Source organism: Excalfactoria chinensis, chromosome 4 (genome assembly GCF_039878825.1).
Source record: "Excalfactoria chinensis isolate bCotChi1 chromosome 4, bCotChi1.hap2, whole genome shotgun sequence".
Classification (NCBI taxonomy): Eukaryota; Metazoa; Chordata; class Aves; order Galliformes; family Phasianidae; genus Excalfactoria; species Excalfactoria chinensis.
This window is the reverse complement of record NC_092828.1, coordinates 42,460,104-42,481,984: the sequence shown is the minus strand read 5'-3', so window position 1 is coordinate 42,481,984 and position 21,881 is coordinate 42,460,104. Positions and strand designations below refer to the sequence as shown.

General features: G+C 45.2%; 1 protein-coding gene across 1 annotated transcript; it reads right to left on the bottom strand.

Annotated features, from left to right (window-relative positions):
* Positions 1-1,005: 1,005 nt before the first annotated feature.
* Positions 1,006-18,588, bottom strand: PPM1K (protein phosphatase, Mg2+/Mn2+ dependent 1K). Its single transcript, XM_072336823.1, has 7 exons — positions 18,440-18,588; positions 15,340-15,833; positions 14,674-14,774; positions 7,618-7,783; positions 6,975-7,119; positions 5,925-6,059; positions 1,006-5,605 (listed from the first exon to the last, which is right to left on the bottom strand). The coding sequence occupies exons 2-7, from the start codon at positions 15,777-15,779 to the stop codon at positions 5,474-5,476; spliced, it is 1,119 nt and encodes a 372-aa protein (XP_072192924.1). The 5' UTR covers positions 15,780-15,833; positions 18,440-18,588; the 3' UTR covers positions 1,006-5,473.
* Between the last annotated feature and the right edge of the window lie 3,293 nt (positions 18,589-21,881).

The following is a 21,881-nucleotide window of genomic DNA, read 5'->3' as shown; positions in this document are numbered from 1 at the left end:
AAAGTGGATAAGGTCCTAAATGAGATGAGAAATGGAATGGCAACAAAGGATAACAAAAAAGAACTTTCAGTAGTCCTGAGTGGAAGGGAGTTCAGCCACAGGGAAGCGTGAGGACTTTCTTCAAGTCTTCTTCAAAGAAAGTGAAGGTAGATTTGAGTTCAGCTCAAGAATGGTAAATATTAGAAGTTGTCATGTTTGCCACAATGTTGCTTCTGCAGCACAACTAAAACTCCTGGCCAGTCTTTGCTTCCCACCCCCATTTATTTTTCTTTAGAGTAACTGAAAAGTCATGAATTAACAGAATGAGTAAGGTTGGAAAACATTACTAAGATCATCAAGTCCAACCATCAACTCATCCCCACCATGACCAAATTGATGTAGAAGTGAAAACACCTTGTATTGAGGAGGGCCCAACTTGTTTCACTGTGTCACAGAGTGAAATCGCTCTCTTTGACAGCTACTTCAGGTGCTTTCCTGGTTCATGAAATATTTTAAGGCAAACTTGAATTTAGAGAGATGGCGTTTTAATTTCTTGGAATCAGAGTATATCAAAATATATGAGACTGAAATATCAAGTTGGAACATACAGCCCTGATAAAGCGAAGCCGTAGTGAAGGTTGGCAGAGCACAGAGATGGCTACTTTGCACCACTTGTTGCTGCTGAATGCCTTTGTATCGTATCATATCATAGAACTATAGAATGGTTGTATTGGAAAGGGACCTTAAAACCCACTCAGCCCCAACCCCCTGCCATGGGTTGGTTGCCCCCCACCAGGTTAGGCTGCCCAGGTCCCCATCCAACCTGGACTTGAGTGTCTCCGGGGATGGGGCATCCAAAGCTGCTCTGGGCAGCTTGTGCCTCAGCACCCTCTCATTGAAAGGCAGAGCCTTGGTGAATGTGTTTATGGCAGAGGCAAGGGCCTGGGGCTCGCAGGACAGCCATGGCAGAGCCTGAGAAACAAAGTTCTGGTGGTTGGCAAAGAAAAATACATTCACAGTGAGAAGCTGATTCTTTTAGAGGTCTTTATTTAAGCATTCCAGTATAGCCTTGTCTGTTCCACTGTAGATTTAAGTCACAAATTTGAAGACAAACAAATGTTTAAAAAGAAAAAACAAAACAAAACAAAAAAACAAAACCCACTTCAGTAAAATGAAGTAGTAGATTAATTATGGTCACTGATTACACCAAAAATAAACATTAAACATCAGGATTTATGGACTGTCCTAAGGCAAAGTATGCAATGAATGTACACAATTGCACTTCAGCCTGTAAAAGTTATGGCACACACCGCTGCCCAAGCACTTCACATGCCAGGCAAAGGGGAATCCCCATTGATAGCTCTGCATTAAGAGCAGGGGAACGGCAGCTTCAGAACCAGGAAACTGCAGGGGAGTGCTATACCATATGCTCAGCTTGTTGGGTAAGTGACCAATGGGCCTAGAAGTGCCCACATGATTCTATTCCACAGAAATTAATGTTAAACCAATGAAACTTGTGTCTGTTTTGTGCTACTGCTTTAGGTAGAAACCGCTGTGCCTTTGAAAACAGCACATTGCGTGTTGAGACAGAAATGATGATTCAGGACCTAATTCCTCCACCAGCAGAAATCCTGCAGTGAGCCCCAGATCTTCAGAATTTGCATTTCCCCAAGTTGATAACAGGTGGTAACATTGCTAATTTCTCACCCCATCCTTATTCTCAACCACAAACTGTGCTCCACAATTCTTCACCATCCCTGCGCTTTTCGAACCAGAAGTGATTGACTGTTCAGAGCATGCTGTATTAAAGGTGTTTCAGCCCCTTCCTCCTGCAGCACCTTTACCGTGAGAAAAAGTACTGGTCCGCGAGGAGAGTCCAGGCAAGGAAATACTTCTTTTGTTAAGCTGTTTCCATTTGCGTTGGCGTGACTTTATTCCTTCAACTATATACTTGACCCAAGGGAATCCCAGTGCCATATGCCCACCTCATGGCTCACTCTGCCAACATCAGTGCCAAAACAGCCCTGTGACTAAAATGCAATTCCTGTGACTTGTCCTAGTGCTTCTTCATTAAGTATCAAATGACAGAAAAACCCATCACCCAGCACCGTGCAGGTTCTTCCTGATGACTTGAAGAAAAACAAGGCTTGGTGCAGATAAATCTAAAGGGAGATGACTGTCTTTGCAAGAAAAGGCAGGGCTGTTGTTTGGGAAGAGAAAGATCCTGGTAACGGAGGGTCTGCACCAAATGGTGTTTCTGACATACTCCAAGTCTGGCAGTGCACAGCATGAAGGCAGGCATTCACACAAACCAGTGTGAAAGCGACTTTGTTAGCAATGGAAAGAGGAATGGGTGGATTACTGGGCCACTTGGCAAAGCAATCTGCCTTCACTAGTAGCTCATTGACTTCAGAGTGAGATGCAGAAAACAGCAGGAAACAGACAGGGAATAAGAAATGTGTCTTTGTGATCTCATCTCTTATTGCTTTTTAGATAAACCAGCTTTTAGATAAATGTTCTAATTTATTTGTGACATTCATTAGTAGCCATACAAAGTACCTGCAAGTTTTCACATACTGGTAAGCTTTCAACTTCAGTGTGTTCTGGTGGTTCCACAGGCAGACTGCTGTCATGCCAAACTCTTCCCACCCCATTTCAGTCTCTATAGAGCAATGTCGGTAGACACTGCTTTGCTGCAGCACGTAATTCTGAAATGAGTGCTGCTTTGAGCAGTCGGCTGGATGGGATGATGTATCTTTACCTAACCGCCTTCTATTTTGTAAAACAGAAGCACCCAACTGCTTTTATTCTGAAATGAGGCTACCTAATGAGGGTAGAATCATAGAATGGCTCAGGTTGGAAGGGAACTCAAGGATTAGCAAGTTCTAACCTCCCTGTCACAGTCAGGGTTGCCAAGTGTGAGATCAAGTTGCCCAGGGTCCCATCCAACCTAGCCTTGAACCAGATAGGGATCAAACAAAAAATGCTCCCGTACTCCCTTGAGTATAAAAATTACTTCTTTTTACATACTGGTCAGAGCTCAGAAGCTACTCCATCAGCCCAGGCCATTCCTCAAAACACCTGCAGTGCTATTCATTACCACCCTGCATTTGATTCCATGTATTCAGGTTGGCAAGTACCCAGCACAGCTCAAAAAATCAATGTGTATTTGTTATAAGCACCCGGGGGGGCCCTGATATCATCTGGCTAGCTGGAAGGATGGCCAAACAGGAATGAGCAGCATTTGGCACCAAGCAGCGTTGATGAGGCATGTCCAAATCCTTACTCTGCTGCTCATGCCTGTCTGACACTTGAAACCAAAGCTGACTATAGCCCAGAGTAAGACTGAGGAGTGGTTAACCCTTAGCTAGGACCACGTACTATTTCAGCAGGAGTCAGCTGTGCAGTGCAAATGGGTCATAACTGCATTGCTGGAGCAGCTTGCTGAGCATCTGTCAGGTGCTGCCTCTCTACAAGTGCTCAGGAGAAGATGTGTTCTGCTGCTTTTGCTACAGGTTGTGCAGGGTAAGAATTGCAGGTTCTCAATTAAAAGTGCCCTTTTGCCTCAAGTAAGCAAGGCAGAGACCAGGACCAAACATTCTGATCTCATATGAAGACAGAATTGGGGATGTTTGGGGAAGGGAGAAGGTATTGTAACTGTAAACTAATGATGAGCTCATTAAACACTCCTGCCTGGGCAACAGCACCAAACACGATAGAGACTTACAAATATTGAGTCACAAGCTCTTTATACTCATCAAGAGAATATACACATTATGTACACCACATAAACACACCAAGTGATGGGACACAACCACTGTACTGTCTGTATGGAGAGTATTAATGCTGTCAGTACAATGTTGTGACCTGCAGGGTGTTCCCAAGCCTGCCACCAGAAGAACACATGGAATGACTGTGCTGTAACCATGGGCCTGGAAGGGGCTAAAAAAAGATGCAGATACTTATTTCATGCTGGAAAATGAGAATCGGAGCAGGCATCGCAGAAATATTTTTCCTTGCTGTAAGGAGATCTCGTATCAGACAATTTCTTTCACATTTTGTTCTTGTCAGTTGGTTTCCTTGCTTTTTTACAGTTGTGCTGTTGGAAACACTCACAGAACAAAATCTAACGTTGTCTACATGGGAAAAGCCTCACTTTTCTCTGCTCGTATTTTCTCACAATGGGGCAATTTGGAGGCTACAGGAGATGCACGACTGATTTTGGGTGAGGGAGAACTGAGGCTGAAGGAGGTATGTGGAACAGCTTGATCTGCTGTTGACCTGTCACCAGCAGCTTGTATCACAGCAACACCGAACTGGCTCAGGGCTCTGGCCTTTTGTGCCTCACTGGACAAAGACTGTCACCAGAAAGAGAAGTGAAATCTTTTCTTTGAAGTATAAAGCTACGTTTTGGTGGCCAACTATCTGATGCCTGGTAAAAACAACGCCCAAAACTTAACCAAAATTGCCATACGTTGCTAAAATATTCTCTTCTTTCTCTAGCTTTCTTGCTTTGGGCATTTTACAGCTGTCTTTGTGCTACCAGGAGACTACAACTAACTGAAAAAAGGGCAGGAAAATCTTCACATATGAAGAAATGAGCTCTCCTGTTTCACACCTCCAAAGAATCTTGAACTGAAAGCTCTTTCAAACAATTCCCTTTTCTTAAGAAGAAAAAAAAAGAAGAAAAAAAAGACATTCAAATTGATTATAGTCTCTGAAATTCAAAAATGGGCTGCTTTTTTCACCCCTTCTACGTGCTCTTGTTGGGCACCAATACACTGAAAGCAATGTGGTGCCAGAGGCTGCTGCATGGTCCACCGAGACCGTAGGGGCTTTGGGCCCAATGGGTTCCCATCTGTCCAACAGCATGTGGCTCCTTGGAACTGAAGGATCACAAGTAATAGCAGAGAGAGCCTGAAGCCCAGCAAAGCAGTGCTCTATTGGGATGCCATTCAGCTACATGGAATGCCCCTGGCACCAGAACATAACCACAGGCTAATTGCTTCTGGCATTTCCCCCTCTCCTGAAACGTGGGGGAGCTTCGGGTGGCTGCACGGTACAGGAAAACAACAAACTCCCTTTTTGTCTTGCTAAGAACACTGCATTTGTTCCCCTGTGTATTAACGTACAAAGAAAATGCCGCATGGCTCAGTCTCGGACTTTCACAGCTGCCGGGTAACTAAGTACTGGGTAACAAGAGTTGGGATGAAACCAATGTGTCATAGCTCAAGCCCAGAGACTTGTCTGTGCTAATGAAATGGTGTGCGGAGCTGCTGGGACTAGAAACCCAGTGCTGATCTGAATAAATAAACACAGTAAAATGCGATCAGCTCTAAGCAGCAATTACGCACCAAAGGAGCAGTTGCATCTTCCATAGCTGGCAACAGAAGAGATGGACAAGACACCAAGTCAACCTATGAACAGATGGATGTGTTCTCTTACAGCACGTTGTATCCAGGTTATTGCAGGAAATTATAGCTGTGTCAGGTCTTCACGCCCACCTCCCACTGGAGGCAAAACTGCGGCTGAAGGAGAAGTTGATCTCGCCGTTTTTATACTTTCCCCACGCTCCAAATGGCACAATGACAACTGTGCTGTTATCTTCAGTGCCGTACTGTATTGCCTGGAGGAAGAAATAAATTGTCAGCATCACAATCCTGCTCAGAAAAGGGAACAACTGTCTGACTCCACATAGGACAGCATGCTCTGAGACTTCCTTGCTTCTTCCCAGCTCCAACACTGCAGGCTCATGCATGCTTCAGAGCTTTCCATGGAATATATCACTGTCCAAAACCTCCAATAGGAAACTGCTGTTTTTTGCCTATGTTGATGACATTCTCAGCAGTTCTGTGGACAAAGAACTAAGCACATTAATTGAAATGATGGCCCTGTGTCCCTGCAAGGATGTGGCACTTTGATGCTTCAAGAAACCCTAGCATTACCTGCTCAGTAACAACATGGGCAGCTTCAGCAGGATCATGGCATTGGTTGATGAAGTCACAGATCTCCTGACTGTTCACCATGAAGTTAATACCATCTGTAGTAAGGACCAGGAAGCCGTCATCTGCATGATGCAACTGCAATAAAGGTACGAAGTGTGCACAAAAGTGAGGAGAGTGCTGTGAGGCAAAACTGCTGCTTTGATTTCTTTACCTTTTGTTGCAAAGTACTCTTTTCTGTGAGTGCTGCCTGTTCCCCTGCTTTCTGTATGAGGACTAATAGTTCTAGGATAGTTCTATCCCTCTGGATACAGTGAGGCCAGAAGACCAGAGCCATTCATTACCCATGAGGATTTCAGTGAAGACATGTTAGCACTGCAGTCACCTCCTGAGCCCTTCAGTCCTCATGGACAGAGTTTTCTGTTGGACTGGTAAATCCATTGGGGGAAAATGTCAAACAGTGTGAGTTGAGAGGAGGGACTTTGTTCTCTTTACAAAACAATGAACGTGGTTGTGCTGAATACCTTATGGGTGGTTGATCTGTTTCCTGGACAATTGCAAGCTACGGTAAGATGCATGCAACTGCCCTTTCCTTTTCCCTTCCTCCCAGATATGTAACCCATTACAAATTCTGCTGTCCTCAGTGACGTAACTCTTCCAAATCCCACCTACTTCTCAGTGGCAGCTCTGTACCAGCATTAACCTTGAAAGTAGGTGTCATACCACGAGACCCAAACAGAATGACACCTTTGTATTTCAGTAATGGATATCACACACAGTCTTTCTTCTGTTATCCTATGTTATACTGTGATAACAGGGATTCAAAAGTTGACCTTCTTGACTTTACTGTCAGGACCAGATTCTCTTCTACCTTGTTAGTGTTAATCTGAGATAAGTTACGTAGAGCTGATTATGGGTTATTTCACCACAAGTAAAAACCAAAGCCTGGTCAGGTTCCACCTGACCAAACTGTGTGGGTACCACCACCTGCTTCAGATAGCTTTGTTGCCCCTTAGTCCAATTGCTGTGCCTGTGAACCAGGCTTTCTTTTACCTGAACCCTTTTTGTTTCTGGCTGGGCTATCACACCACTGTTTTTAAGTTCCAAATCTCCTATGCTCCGCGTCATTGCAAGTCTACCATTCACATGAGGTTGTCCCAAACTGTTCCAGGCAACGAAGCCACCGCACTTCCTAATCCTGTCCAGAGGCACAAGAGAGAAAGAGAAGGTGAGTTACAGATTGAGACCATTCCCCCTGTCTGTAGCTGCAGTTTCTGCCACTATCTGCTGATGTGAGATGGGGTACCAAAGACCTGAGCTGAGAGGCCCTGTTTGAAGGGCTCCATAGAAGGGATAGGATTTAGAGGGCTGAGTGCTGCCCTGGGAACTATAGCATATTTCTTTACATCTTGGATATCCCTTGGAACTCTTGAATGAGTCTCTGAACCACGTGGTCACAGCTCAGTACCCAGTCCTAGCTCTGCTAGTCTTACTACAATGACAGTTTATGCTCATGTTGGACTTCATAAATCCCCAGTTCTTGAAATGGAAATAGATGACTTAACTGGGGCTGTGCCACTTTTTCCATCTTGGACTGCTGTGTTCAGCCCTAGCCTTTTTCCTAGGAACAGCCTGACAGCAGCACAGCACACCAGAGGCCATTCCCCAGAAAGCCACAACACAAACCGACAGGTACCTTTCCTTCTCCTCCTTCCTTTCTGGTGTGTGGTCAATGGTGAGTTTCATGGCCTTTCCTTTTCGACACAACAGGGCACGGCTGTCACCCACGCTTGCCACTACCAGCTCAATACCATCCCGCAGCAGGGCCACCGTTGCAGTGGTCCCAGAGTTCATCAGAGTTGCTACAAATGTCATATCAGAGAGAGAGATTTTATCACTGCCTCAAAGCACAGGACCATTTATAACAGAGCAACAGTGTCAACCAGTTAAAACAAGGACAACTTGTGCTCTGCGTTACCAGTAACTGTAAGTTTAAACTAGAGCTATAGATATGTTAAAAAAAAATAGCAAACAAACATGCATACAGGGCTTGGGATGGGGTGACAGGGAGGAAAAGTGGAGAGTGTCAATGCTTCTGTGCCACAGCAGGGCTCCATGCAAGAGGGCGAGTGGAATTAAAGCGGGATGAGATACAGTAGCTTCTTTTCACTTTGTAGCAAATAGCTTTTCCGTCCTACTAGTTCCTCTCAAGGTATGAGGTTCTTGTCTTTATCCCTATGCACAGTCAGCACTGGTAGCCCACCAGAAGGCTGATGGTTCTCTCCTCCTGTGAGGCAGCAAAGTGGATGGCTGAGTAATTGCAATTGGAGCTGCATGTAGTTCAGCAGAAGAAAACCTCCAGATCGCTTCCTGGCCACAGTCTGCGGGGTTCTCTAGTTGCTGTTGTTATTAATAATCTCCCTCTCATTCCCCTTGGCTTGTCAAGAGACAAAAGGCTCTGCCAGCCAGTGCAGCGTTTCTTTAGAAGGGGACTCTGTTCTCTAACAGCCCTGCAGATTTGTTGGAGGTTGCAGCAGTAAAGCAGAGCTGGATTCCTCCTCGCCTTGCATTACAATGCAAATGAGTGCAAGTCACCTAGCAGCCATACATGCCTTTGGGCAATCTGCCCTTGTACGCTGGTGGGATCATTTGACATTTACTGCCTAGAGGACAAGCTGGAGTCCTAGCTGCTGGCTTCCTCCTCTTACAGGGCGGGGTGGGGGGGAAGAGTGATCTAAGCTGACTGTTTTAGGGACCTGGCTGCAGTGACTACTGCAAGCAAACTTGCTCAGGGGAAAAAAGCAACCTGTGCTTTAAAAGGGGGAAAACAAGTTTGTCTGCCTGCTTCAGAAAAGGTGTGAAGATTTATCCCAAGTGAGGGAAATGCCAGAACTGCCCAGCCCTCATTTTTCCACTCGCTTTTTCTTTAAAGAAAGAACCTACTTTTGTAGATAGCATCTTCTCCTGCAAATCATGCTGCACTGGTGAGGGAGAGCTGCCCGGAAAGCACTGGCTCCTGCTTTCTTGAGCTCTTACAGTAAAAAGCCAAGCTGGGAACAACAATTGCCCAGAACTCACACCCCATGCAAGGGCCTCTGAAAGGCCCTCTGGAGGCCTATTGTACACTGAGGTGTTCCAGTAACAGGTTTTAAAAGCTAGCTTCCAGATAGAGGTTTGGGGCTCATTTAGCAATGAGAATCCCTAGCTACATTCCTATTTTCATGTAAGTAATGATTGAAGATCTTCCCACCACCACTTCTGCAGAGCTCTGCACTACACGTGCTCCTGCCTTTGGCTCTGTGGCACTGACCTGGGATGGTGGAAGGGCCTGGGGTGGGCAGCACAGCACCCTGATGGGTGCATGGAGCCTTGCTGTCAGATGAAAGCAGTGAGTTGTTGAAACGAAACAAAAAACCCCACAAAGCCATATAAACTAAGCTTGTGTTATTAATTAAAACAGGTATTATTACCGCTGTGGTGACTTGGTTAACTGACTTAACCAACAAGTGCACAGTGAATATCCACTATGGTGACACAGAATGCACCTTGGACTTATGTTCCAGCTGTGATACAGACTGCAGGATTCAAAACCACATAGATGCCAGTAGGTTCTTGAGCATTCAGGTAAGCACTGACATCTTGTTTCTACTTTGAAGCAAGGACTACACGAGTGCAGGCTCATTTTGAGGTATATTATAAAATATGATAATAACAAGTAGCAGTGTGATTAGAAATTTTAGTAAAGCCAGTAAAATACCTGTTTTAGCCAAGAGCTAAAAGAAGTAAAATGAAGAACCTACTTAAAACTGCCCTTTTTACTTTGCAGAAAATATATTTTATTTAGACATTAAATTTAATGCTACTAGCTTCCCATCTCATCACTTGTTTTGGAACTATGCTGACAAACACATGTGGTTTCAGAATAGGTTGGTCTGCAGTCTGTAATACATGACTGACCGCACACCTCTGGTCATTCAGTTGAGCGCTCATCTTTACAGTGCCAATTCTTAAAGCCAACAGACCCACTATAAGGAAGCAGAGGATGGTACGGAAGATCCCTCAAAGGTACAGAAACACAGAGCTGTGGTAACGGCTGTACCAACTTGTGTCTGATAAATGTCTGCTTGCTAAATTGCACTCTGAGGAAAACAAATGCCGCTCATGCTTTCTTCTCTGAAACTGAACCACCATCAGGTAGGGGTGGAAGAATGTGGATCTGGTCAGGCTGAAGGGATCGTGTGACCCCTCACACAGTTCCAAAACACAGCAGTGACGATGGGATAACATTTCTAATGCTTTACTATGACCGCTGCTAGGTTATTTAATAACACAAAAATATATTGCATCAGCACGTGTACTCATTTTTAAAATTAAAAGAGTTTATCTCGTTTACCTAACAACATCACTATAAAACTAAGATCTTTCAATAGGTTCTTAACACTCACTGGACACTTTTTACTGCAAGTCATCTCAACTAATGTGACAAAGAGGATGTGGGAACCTTCCAGTAGTCCAGGCTAGGAACCGCCGGACTCCTTCACCTGGGACAAAATTAAGCAGATCTCTCTTTCCACTGAAGCCCAGCATATAGTGTCCAGGGCCTCCAGTTCTAGAGCTGCTGACCAGGTACAGTGTCTGCCACAAATAACACGTACACAGAGGCAAATAGGAAATTGACCCAGGGACTTTGTTCAAACAAAATAAACCTGCAACACTGGAGATGAAAGGACAAGGGCTGCAAAACAGGGCACATAGTCATTTTGGGTTCGCCCACAGTGTCTTCTACAGAGGAAGGGCCTGGATGAGCTGTATAACATTCTATCTGGCCATAATGGAGACTGCATCTTTGGCCACAGATATAGATTTTTTTTTGTGGGGCTGATGGTAAGTGTCCAATTAAACAGTCAACCAACCAAACATACAGTGCCAGATATGACTGTCTCATAAGAGAGCAGCCACCTTACAGAAAATATTCAAAATATGGCCCATTTTCCCAAGGTAGTTTACATATGTAAATATATGTGTATATATATATAAACTGAGAGTTCAAAACTGTGTCAACTAAAGTGGGGCCATTTTAATGAAGGCACTGAACGACTCCTGATCCACAGGCAAACATGCAAAATAAACGCCCCCATCATACTGTAGTTACTGTTGTCTAACTTGATTTGGTAATTATTGAAACCTCTGGATAAAAAAGGGGTCTTTATGATGTTGATGGCATTATGAAATATGTAAGCAACCATTTCTGCAGCTCTCCCTTTTCCTCAGTGTTGCAGGTTAACATATTCAAAGAAAAAATAATCATATATTCAAACAATAACTTAAAAAAAATCTAAATACTACTTTGTAAATATGATTATTTTAAAAATACTTTTACTGTTTGCTCAGCACATTAATTTTCCAGGAAGTCCTTTCAAATGTAGACACATCAGGTAATACTTGGCTATGTTTTAACAAGGTGGCTATTCCAGAAGCGAGTGGTCAATGTGATCAGAGCTAGATGCAGTGAGCAGGGAGGTTGATGGAAACACTGCCTGCCTGTTATTTTCCCCGAGTGGTGGTTGGTGCCTGCAGTGAACAGAAGCAGCAGCATTTACCTTGCAGGACCACACCAGGCTAAGGCAGGGTTTGTTTTCCATTTCTCCAGAGCAGTGTCCTAATTTCCTTGAGCATGTCCAATGTAACAGAAAACTGTCCATCTCTATTAGTGTTTGTTCCCTGGATAGTGATGTGTTGGTTGATTGTGAACTTCCTTTACTGTGTCCTGTATGTTAATTTAGCAGTGATTTAACGGTATACCTGAATGTGTGGAAGTGAATGAAAATGAGTTTCGGAAGAGATATTGAACACCATGCTTCAAGACTCAGGCATATCTCTGACCTCTTAATGATTATAAGTTATTTACATGGTGGATGGCTTCCAAAAGAAGGTTTCTTATGCCTTTGAATGAAACTGTCAGAGGGAATACAGGAACAGCCTGCAGGTCAGTACAGCAGTCCAACAGCACTAGCGAGCCCACACACCAAGCATGGTAGCAGTACTGGAACACATGCATAGGCCTTTATTTTTATTGAGAACACAAATAAGGTATTATTCTACTTGTTTTTCAACTCTAATTTCAAATATTTTTCAACTGTAAACTGGTCTAGAAAGGGCAGCATCCTGGAAGACAAAGCAATGTTTTCCAACAATTAATATTCTAGTCCTGTTAAATTTTTGCCATAATATGTTCTTTTTTTCCCCTCTAGATATCATCATAAGCATTGTGTTAGCCAGAATTTCACAGATTTTGGTTACAGGGTTTTCCCGTAGTCATGTCCTGGCAATTCCATCTCTTCGAACACCTGGGCATTCATTTTCAAAGCTGGTTGTGTGTTAGTAAAGATCTGAACACCCTGATCATCCACCCTGCCTTTTACAGAATACAGTGAAAGGAGCCCTGGCAGGGCTGTCTATGGGAACAAGACTAAGTAAGCTATTTTTCAGCACTTCATCAGCTCTGGCAGGGATCTGAAAGGGGGCTGAGCATCCAGCATATGCCAGATGGCCTGTGTTACACCACTGACCACTATCTCTGAGAAACTTTGACCATCGCATCTAGAACAGCCACAATTATTCAGAACTTTTGCTGGCAAACTGAATCAGTTTGGAATTAGTCTTCTAACAAGGATACATGCAAAACACTGAATTTTACATAACTTTCAAATGAGCAGCAATGACAAAAATATCCACACCAAACAGTCAAACAAGCATTAAACTTTTTAAATCAAGAGATATGCAAAAAGTTTGCTTTGTTCAGAAAACTGCACTTGTCTGTGTGCCCCATTTCTCCACTCCTTGCCTTTTAGCTTTATTTTCAGCTGGGCAACCAGTCAAGAGCACTGGGCACTTTTAGATCCCACTGGCTCCTGTGAGAAGAGTATGCAGGCATTCAGCCCCTCTAAGAAACACTGAGTACTTTGTAGGATGTGGCCCCTGTGGATGTTAAGCAATTGCTTTTCCCTTCTATTTTGTTGGTCATCAAGCTTTTTTAATGCAGAAGGTTTGTTCAGTATCTCGATGACTGTTACATAAATATGCTGGCATTTGCATTATGTTTCAGTGAGCAGCCCCGATTAGTCAGTTAAATGGTATGATAAAATCCTATGAGGAATTCCAAAATGCCCAGCTTGCTGTACAGCTTGTTTGTTAAATATCTTTCTCACTCAATTCATTATGTCTCAAGTACAGAATGCTATAATCGGAAACCGAGTTCAGATTAGCACAACAGTATACCCAGTATCGTTCCCAAACATCCTCCTCAAGGAAATGCTCTGAAACTTGAGCATGAGCAAAATAAAGAACTGCCTTAATAACAAATGGACTGGGTAGGGTGCAGATAGAACAAATCACAGAAAGTAAAAGGTCGTGATCCAGAGAAGCACACGAGCCTGCAGGTGTTGTTTGTTTGTTTGTTTTTTAATCTGGGCTTGCAGGGAGAGTCTTGGATCCAAAGCTCATCTGCTCTACTGATATCCCTATCATTAGCTCAGTTAAAACTGAGTTCACAGGTCAAAAATGACTTTGGGTTTTTTACCCCACTATTATTCTTGTTAAGCAACAGGGCTGGTTTCCAGTATTTGGAAATAAAATAGGTTATAATGGAAAGATGAGCTTTACGGATTAAATACCTCCTTTTTAAGGGCTGCATTTCAGAACCTGAGAAACACTATCTTTTCTGATATGTTAGCTCTTACCAGGTAAGAGGAAAGCTGTACATCCCTCACAGTGCTGCAACAGTCAGGCAACTTGTCCAGCCAGGAAATACTTAAGCCTAGGTAGTTTTGGTTAGCACTTTAAGAGCAGGAAACCACTCTGTTACTAGACTGTTTTCACCAAGTGCTTAAAAGAAGTGGAAGTAGCCCCAAGGACACAGTGTAACTTCATTCCCTAAAGGTCCTGTTGCACCGCCAGTATCTGCAGCAGCACTGAGACAGGTTGTTTGGGTTTGGTTTTCTTTTTGTTTATTTAAACACTAGGTGAACTAACTCCTCTATCTGCTTCCCAAATTACTCCCTATAAGCTCCAACTGCTGTGAGTGGAATTTCAGATGTGCATAGTCTCTATATGTATATACGAGAACTTGGTAAACAGCCAAAACTAAGGAAATCTAAAGGGGCTGGTGCCAGCTTTACCACAGAGAATCTTGTTTTCCCCTTGACTGTTGTTTCCCCTTTCATACTCAGCTGCTCTGGTGATTCTCTCTGTGCAGAAGCAGTACTGTTTGTGTTACTTCTGGCTTATGTTCCTCCTAAGCTGCAGCAGCCAAGTGAGAAAGGGGAACTTTGGATAGTGTCCCTTTCCACTCAAAGAAATAGCAACTTTTCAGAAAGAAAACAAACAAACAAAGCCGCCCAAAGAAGGCAGTGTTTCTCACACAAGAAGATTATGCTCCTTACCAATTTAAATCACTCCTTGATAACTTGACAAACACCGCTCTTGACAAAATGATGTTAAGATAAATTCAGTGTGGATTATGCTAAAGCTCAGATTAATAACTCCCCCAGTCAATTTGACCTAGACTTTGTAATAGCTTTTTCATTTTCAGGGAAGTAAAGCACAACTGTTTAGTTCACGGTAAGTGATTCAAGCAACAACCTATCTTAAGTAAAACAGTTTTCAGGCTGCTGAGTCTTAGTACAAAACTACCAAGCAAATAACCAGCCTCTTTTTCCCCACGCCCATAAGAGTAGAATATTTTTTTACCTACCATCAGCAGACAGCTGAGCATGCCTTTCGTATGCTTTGTTTATTTCTAGAAAAGCATCGTTCAAAACTTTTTCTAAGTTCTCCTCCTGAGCAGCAAATTCCCTGGGAACAAACAGTGGAAAAAAATTAGACTTCTTACCAAGAAGTGTTCACCTTCATCAGTCTCTTTCATAGACTTATTTCCTCCCCGTGTGTATTGAATAATGCTAGATTACAGTAAAAATGTAATACTGCTTTATTAATGACTTGCACTGAAAGCTCAACCCTCTAATTTTGCAAACAGGTAAAGTGCCTCTTCCAACACTCAGGCACACATCAGAGAGAGATCACCACTGTGATCACGTAACCCCCATCTGACAACAGGTAATTCACATGCTCTGTATTCCCTGCTCTCTCCTGGTAGGTACAATCACATTTTCTTTTCTTGTCTTTCCAGGCTCACTTCCTGGGCAGGGAACACACAGAGAAGTAGATCACACCACATCTGTTGCAATGGGAAGTACTGGAATTACTCCTTTTTCGTGTTCCTGCTGTCCCTGTAGGGATAGATGGCTATACAACCTGGGACAATTAGCAGCAACATATGGCACACAGATTCCCTTTTGGTTGTAAGGAGGGAGGCTCTACTGCAAGTCATAAGCCGCACGTTCACTCGATACACACTTACTTGATACATCTTTCCATGTTCTTAGCGCAGAAGTCTGCTGCTGCTGCCCCGCCATGTCCATCGTATACTGCAAAGTACAGGACATCCTCAGTCAGCTGAGCATAATCAAAGCGGTCTTCATTTTCCTTCCGCTTCCCAATATGGCTGGCACAGCCCACTTTGCTCAGGTTGACTTTTGGAATCGGCTTTCCATACTTTATGCTAGGTGGGAGGAGAATCGGCTCATCAATGCGATTGTCCCAGATGCCAAAGGTGTCCCACGTGGCGGGCCGCCCACTTCCGTCTGAATCGAAGCGGGATGCCCGGCGTTCGTAGGTGGAAATGCAGCACTCGGCTGTCGTACGCTTCTCGTCTTGCAAGAGGCGGGATGTCAGCAGGGCTCTCCTTCGTACTTGATAACCTCCGTTTCTTACCAAATGGATTAAAGCAGCTGTTGACATAACTCGTCTTCGCAGAGATTCGTAGGGATAAAAGAGATGCAGCAGCTGGAATGTCTTCAAGAACAAAGAGAAAACTGATCAAGAATCAGCGCAGGAAGGGGGACGATCAGTTACATCATTCAGGAAACGATTTCCCAGTCAGAGCCCGCTAATCGTGCATAGCACAGCACTGCCTAGAAGAGGCTACAGATCCTCTGCATGACTCATCGAGAAACAATCCTGCACAGACCAGCCCACGGTTACAGTTCTGATGTGGAGTGCTGCAGATAAATTGAGACAAGGCAGCTCCACTGGCCACCTCCACCGTCATATCCCATATTTTCAGAGGTGGCAGGGGTTGCGATGGAGCTAATGAGGGTGGTAGTGACTTTGTTCCATCTCATCAAAAGTAGGAAATATGAGGTAAGGTTGTTGAATGAGTTTATCATGCGTACAGCTCAAGTAATTGATAGAACATACATGCTGTGAATTGCGGGGGGTGGGAAAAAATATCCATGCTTTTGATTTTAAAGAGCTGAATTCCTGCACAATATTCAGTTCTGACCCATTTCATTAGGACTTGAGTAGTACTTCTCAAAACAGAACTGGAAAGGGAATTATGATTTATTTTTTTCGTAAGGCAAAGAGCCGCCGCTAAGTCTGTCTGTAGATATGCACAGTTGCTCACTTTAACTTCACAAAACACTGTCTGTGCAGCTTTTAGCTGTTCTGCCTGGTGTTCTTCACTACCCAACCCTGAAATCCCCAAGCTATCACAGGAAGCAAGATTTTCCACTGACTTTTCAGATGTCTCTTCTGGCTTGGATGTATTAAACACACCAGTTGGCTCAGCACAGATAAAATTCATTGACAATGATCCAACTAGCAAGCTGAAAAATGCAGAGCAATTTGCTTAGTTATTTGCAGAGTAACAGGCCCAAATGATGAAACTCAAAAGAGCTGCGGTGCATTTGGTATTAAGCCCATGTTGTTGCACCAGATAGATTTGACCTAGACCTTCAGATCGCTGTAACTAACCCTGATAAGAGTTAAGTGAGGGATCGCTCTTATTGCTAAATGTTTGCTTGTACTGGAGAGTCGCCAAGAGCAAAACTATTGAGTGAAAAGTATTCCATACCGTAATAAAGAGATTAAAAATACATAAGATGGCAGAAGTGTCTAATGTAATCCAGCAGCAAAGAGTGAGCAATATCTATACCCTTGAGATACATAACTGTGGACTGATGATGGCCTTGCCATCGTGTTTTCCAGATTCAGATCATAATTGCATCTTGCATTTTGACACATGGTTTTATACCGATTTCTTTAAATCACGGACAAAAACTGGGTGCTTGCAAAACCAATCGTAAAGGTAACGTGGTGAGCAGTTGCTCAATTAGAAAATGGCTGTGACATGAACATTCTGGAGGCACGCAGTAAGCTTACACAGCTCAAAGCACGTTGCTTTGGTTGCTCTTGTTTATCTTTAATGTAGTATCTTAGGTGAGGAAAGATGTGTTTATTTAGCATTTACAGAGGAATGGTCAACTCAATCAATGCCAAACACGCTGGGAATCAATATTGTTGCACTGGATGAATTTGGCCCAAACACCATGTGAATGAACCATGGTTTCCACCATGAGTGATTTTCCATTTTACTCCTGGACGTCTGCAACATCTCACCCTTATTGCGCTATACTCACAGGTAGTTAATAACTGATTTTCTTCCTTGATATTTTCTTTTGTTTCCTGTTGCCCTTGAGTCGCAGCAACAGCACGTTCACTTCCTCCTGCCAAGCACAGCTCAACTAAACTGAAAGCTTGCCAGTTCGCAAAACCTGCACTTCTGTCAGCTGGAGAGGTGAGCAAGAGACAGTAGCTATATTTAGAGCTCCCACAATCCACAGCGTGAATCGGAAGATACATCCAGGGCTAATTAATGGGTTTGTTTCCATCAATTTCACCTCCTAAAAGCCCTTTTCCACCAGGAAGGTTTGGTGCTCATGGTGGGGATGGGCTGACGATTGGACTAGATGGTCTTAATGGTCTTTTCCAACCATAAAGACTCTATGATTCTTGGACCCCAATGATGATTGGGCTCTTCAGCTGCCTCTGCAAGTAAGGAACACGAAACCATGCTGTGGCTGCTGTGATGTAAATAGTTGTGCTTTCGGCTGGGGACAGCTTGTTCTTTCCTAAGCAATACGCCTGCAGACACTGAGAAAAGCCGATGTGGGGAAAACAGGCCGGGGGTGCCGCAGCCGGCTGCGGGGGGAAATCTGCTGCGAGGGGCTCCGCCTGATCCTGTCAGCCTCCGAGTATTTAACCTAAAGGAGTGGTTTGTGTACATAGACGAGGAAACGCAGCGCTTGGCGTTACTGACAAAGCCGTACAACAAGCGGTGGGGTGACCCTCCCTGCAGCGAGGCTGCCTCACGGCAGATGGAAACGTACCGAGAGGAGAAAAGCGCAAAAGCCCACCCGTGCCCCGGAGGACTCGCGGCTGCCGCCCCGCAGCGCGCAAGGCACGCTGAGCATCCAGCGCAGCGATATGGCCGCAGGACGAGACCGCGGCCGCCCCGCCCGCCCGCCGCACCCGTTAGGATCGCACCCAGAAGAGGGGAGGGGAGGCAACGGCCGAACCCGACTCCCTCCTCCAGCTGCGCCGCGGAGAGGCCCTACCTTCTCCTCCGTGTCCTCCTGCCGTACCCGGGAAGCCGGCGGCGAGCGGCGGAACCTCCCCAGATCTCTCCGGCCGCTGCTCCCGCCCGACCCGCCCCTCTTCTCCGCGGGGCCGCCGGACCAATGCGGCGCTGGGGGCCGTCCCGGCGCGGCCCAGCCCCGCGAGGGCCCCAATGGCGGCGGAGATGGAGGCCGAGCCCCCCCCGCCGCCCTCACCCCGCCCCGAGAGGAGCGACCGGGGCGCGGGGCGTGGAGGAGAGAGGCTGGGGCGTGCCGCCGTGCTGTTCCCGCTGGGTTTTCCCCGTGGTTGTCTCGGGTGTCGAATCCCGGTATTCCCAGGAGCACGGAACGCCGCGTGGTTTCCATTTCCCTCCGACAGTCTCACTACGGAGCCAGTATATGTGCAACACCACCTGCTCAGCTTTGGCTGTCAGGTTCTTGAACATTGAAAGGCCCCTTAAGCACATTCGTGGAGCTTCTTAATCTTTTAGTTAACATTTAGTCATAGAATCATAGAATCAAAGGATGGCTGGGCGGAAAGGCCCTTAAAGACAGCCAGCCCCAACCCCACTGTGGGCTACTTGGCCCCGCCAGGTCAGGCTGCCCAGAGCCCCATCTTTCGCTCATCCTTAAACTTTAAATGGCTTCTGATCATTTAAGCAGTTTATTCAGAAACAGATTTTTGCTGTTCTTTTTGTGCTTCTAGTGAAGGATCTTAAACACAGAACAAAGTGAGTTAGGACAAAACGTTCCCAGCGGCTCAAGCTGTGCTGTTAGCACTCTCCATTTATAGAACGTGAGTGATGCAATCTGAGTTTGCCCTTGAACAGGAATCATTGTGAAGCACTGCACACTGCAAGCGGCAATGCTTGAAAACATTCAGTGTCGTGCTGCGCGTGGCTCAGCTGTGCAGCATGAGGCACATGAGTGGAAATAAGGCTCTGGTTGAGCACGGCGCCCTGCGGTCCCACAGGCAAGAGTGAGGAGCAGGCAGGCTGCTGCCACGCGTTCTTTGCTGACACACCTCTTGCTCCTGGCAGAGCATAGGAGCCCCGATGGGCGGAGGAGTTGGCACCGCTCACTGTTGGCTGTGTGCTCTCCACAGCTGTGAGGAGCAGGGTTTCCCCTTTCATGTACACCCACACGCTCCAGCCCAAAGGGGGAGGAAATGATTGTGCCTTGGGATTGATTTTTAGAGTTATCAAGCACAGCTCTTAACTGAGCACAGCACTTATTCCTCTCTTGTTCTTTTCTATGTAACTTTGGGTATCACCTCCTATTGGATGCTTAGGGTCAGCAGGAATATAGTGCCATCAACAGTGTTATTGCTGGAAAATCATTTGCAGATTCATTAACGTAAAGAAGCAGCACTTCAGCATTCTTCCAAAGCTTTACAGCTATTTACTTATTCTGCCTTGTGTTCCTTTTCCTGTTTGCTATGGATATCTGGGATTTAAGGCTCAGCACAGAATTGTCCTTTGCTCTGCCCTGGCTCACCAGATGTCTGGCTTTCTGCATGTGGTGCGCAATGCAGGTCCTACCAGCAAGTGACTAAACAAAATGAAATCAAGGTGTTGCTTTGAGAGCCTGGCAGCTTCTCTGGGCCTGATCTAAAACTGGAGTAGCTATTTAATAGAGAAGAGGGAATGCTAGTGCCCATTTCTCCCAGCTGTTGATCCTGAAATGGCTTATGTAGAGCTGGGCTGCAGTGGTCCTGTGTAGCTTAGAAAACAGAGCAGTGAAGTGGGGTAGTCTGTGTTAAGCATCCTTATGGAATTTAAAGCATTCTTTGTGTCCACAGGTAAGCCTGCTATCAGGACTGGTAGGAACAGCTTCTTGCTAGCCCATACTTTGCTTTCCATAAATCCCAAGATAAAAGCTTGTCTAGTACTTGCATGGAATAAGGGCGCGCTTTTTGACAGTAGTTACTGTTTGCCCTCCCTATTCATGTTTTTAAGGTAGACCTGTGCAGATATCAGTATGTTACCCAGGCAGTATTGTGCCTAATAGCAAATTTTATTTCCTACTGACGCTGTTTTCACCTTTGCTTGGCTGTTATTAATACAAAGCCTGGTGTTATGGGAAGGCTACTGCTTCATCTTAAGAGCGAATAGGAATTAGTTTGTCTGCTGCTGATTGGCCCCGCTCTTAGGACTGCCTTGGTGAACGCTGTACCAGTGCTCCCTTAACATACAGGCACATACACATCTAGCTAGTCATATCTGTGCGCACAGGGCAGGCGCGCGGGATGCTGGGAGTGGTAGTGCTCGAGTAACCCGAGTGCCCGTCGGCCATGTTGGGCGGCAGGGCCCGCAGGAAAGTGTAATTTTTTGGTGTACGGCTGTCACTTTTAGGGCCAGGCGGCGAAATGCAGTCTTTCCTACAGCCTCGGATACTGTGGCAGAGCCGGAACGAGCGGATTTATCTCTATTTTTAGCGGTTCTCCGAGAGGCCGTTCGGTCGGAGCCCTGAGGGCTCGCTCCCGCCGCCTGCTGACTGAAGGGCGGTACTGCAGCTGCTGTAGGCACGCCTGGTGGGGCCCCCAGGCGTCGGCATGGTGCGCTGCACATCAGCCCTCGGGCTGCCGGCTCTCCAGCTTGCTCCTGTGGGTTCTGGGGAGCTTCATTTCCACTCCATGGCAGAACCAGCTCCAGCTGGAAAGGCTTATTTTGTCAGTACAGCAGGCGAGAGAAACGGGGCTAAATTGCATGGAAGGGCTGTAGGCTTTCCACCATCGGAGGGCTATTCAGATTTGTGTCCCAGGCACCTTAAACAGATCTTTCTCTTCCTGACAGGCTCTTTGAGATGTGCTCTTTGAGATATCTTTGCTCAAAGTGAGATTCTACATAACATCATAGCTGTGGATCTTGCTGCTGCAGAAGCCTGCAGGTAAATGAGAACTATAGAGGGAGATGAAAAATGTGAGTAATGCAAGATCATATTGCAAAACCTATTTATAAATGTATAATAGTTGGGTAAGTTTATTTATGGGTGTTTTGTATAGGGGAAAAAAAAATGCCTACCAGATCATTTTGCTAAAAAGATCATGAAACTCATTTGTACGATGGGAAGATTTAGGAACCATGTAAAGCAGAGTAAAGCCAACGCAAAGTGGATGTAAACCCAATGAGATATGGTTGGATAGTCTCAAGTTAGCAGACTTCGCAATGACTTGTGCTAACAAGAAGGGATGCTTCAAGGAGAAGTGTTAGGGCAAAATGAAAGATGAGTTATATCCTGAGGTCATGGAAAGCTCACAAAGTTCCCAGAGTTCTCCAGCTCCTTCTAGAGCTTCAGGGCTTGAGCTCTGTGTCAGTCCAGCATTTCTCTTCTACACTGTACCGAGGACACTCCCAGTACTATCAGTCTTACAGAGGGCAAAACAAACTCTCTTATTCCCCAGCTCTTTCTCTTGCTTCTAGATGTTCGGTTTTGCTCCATC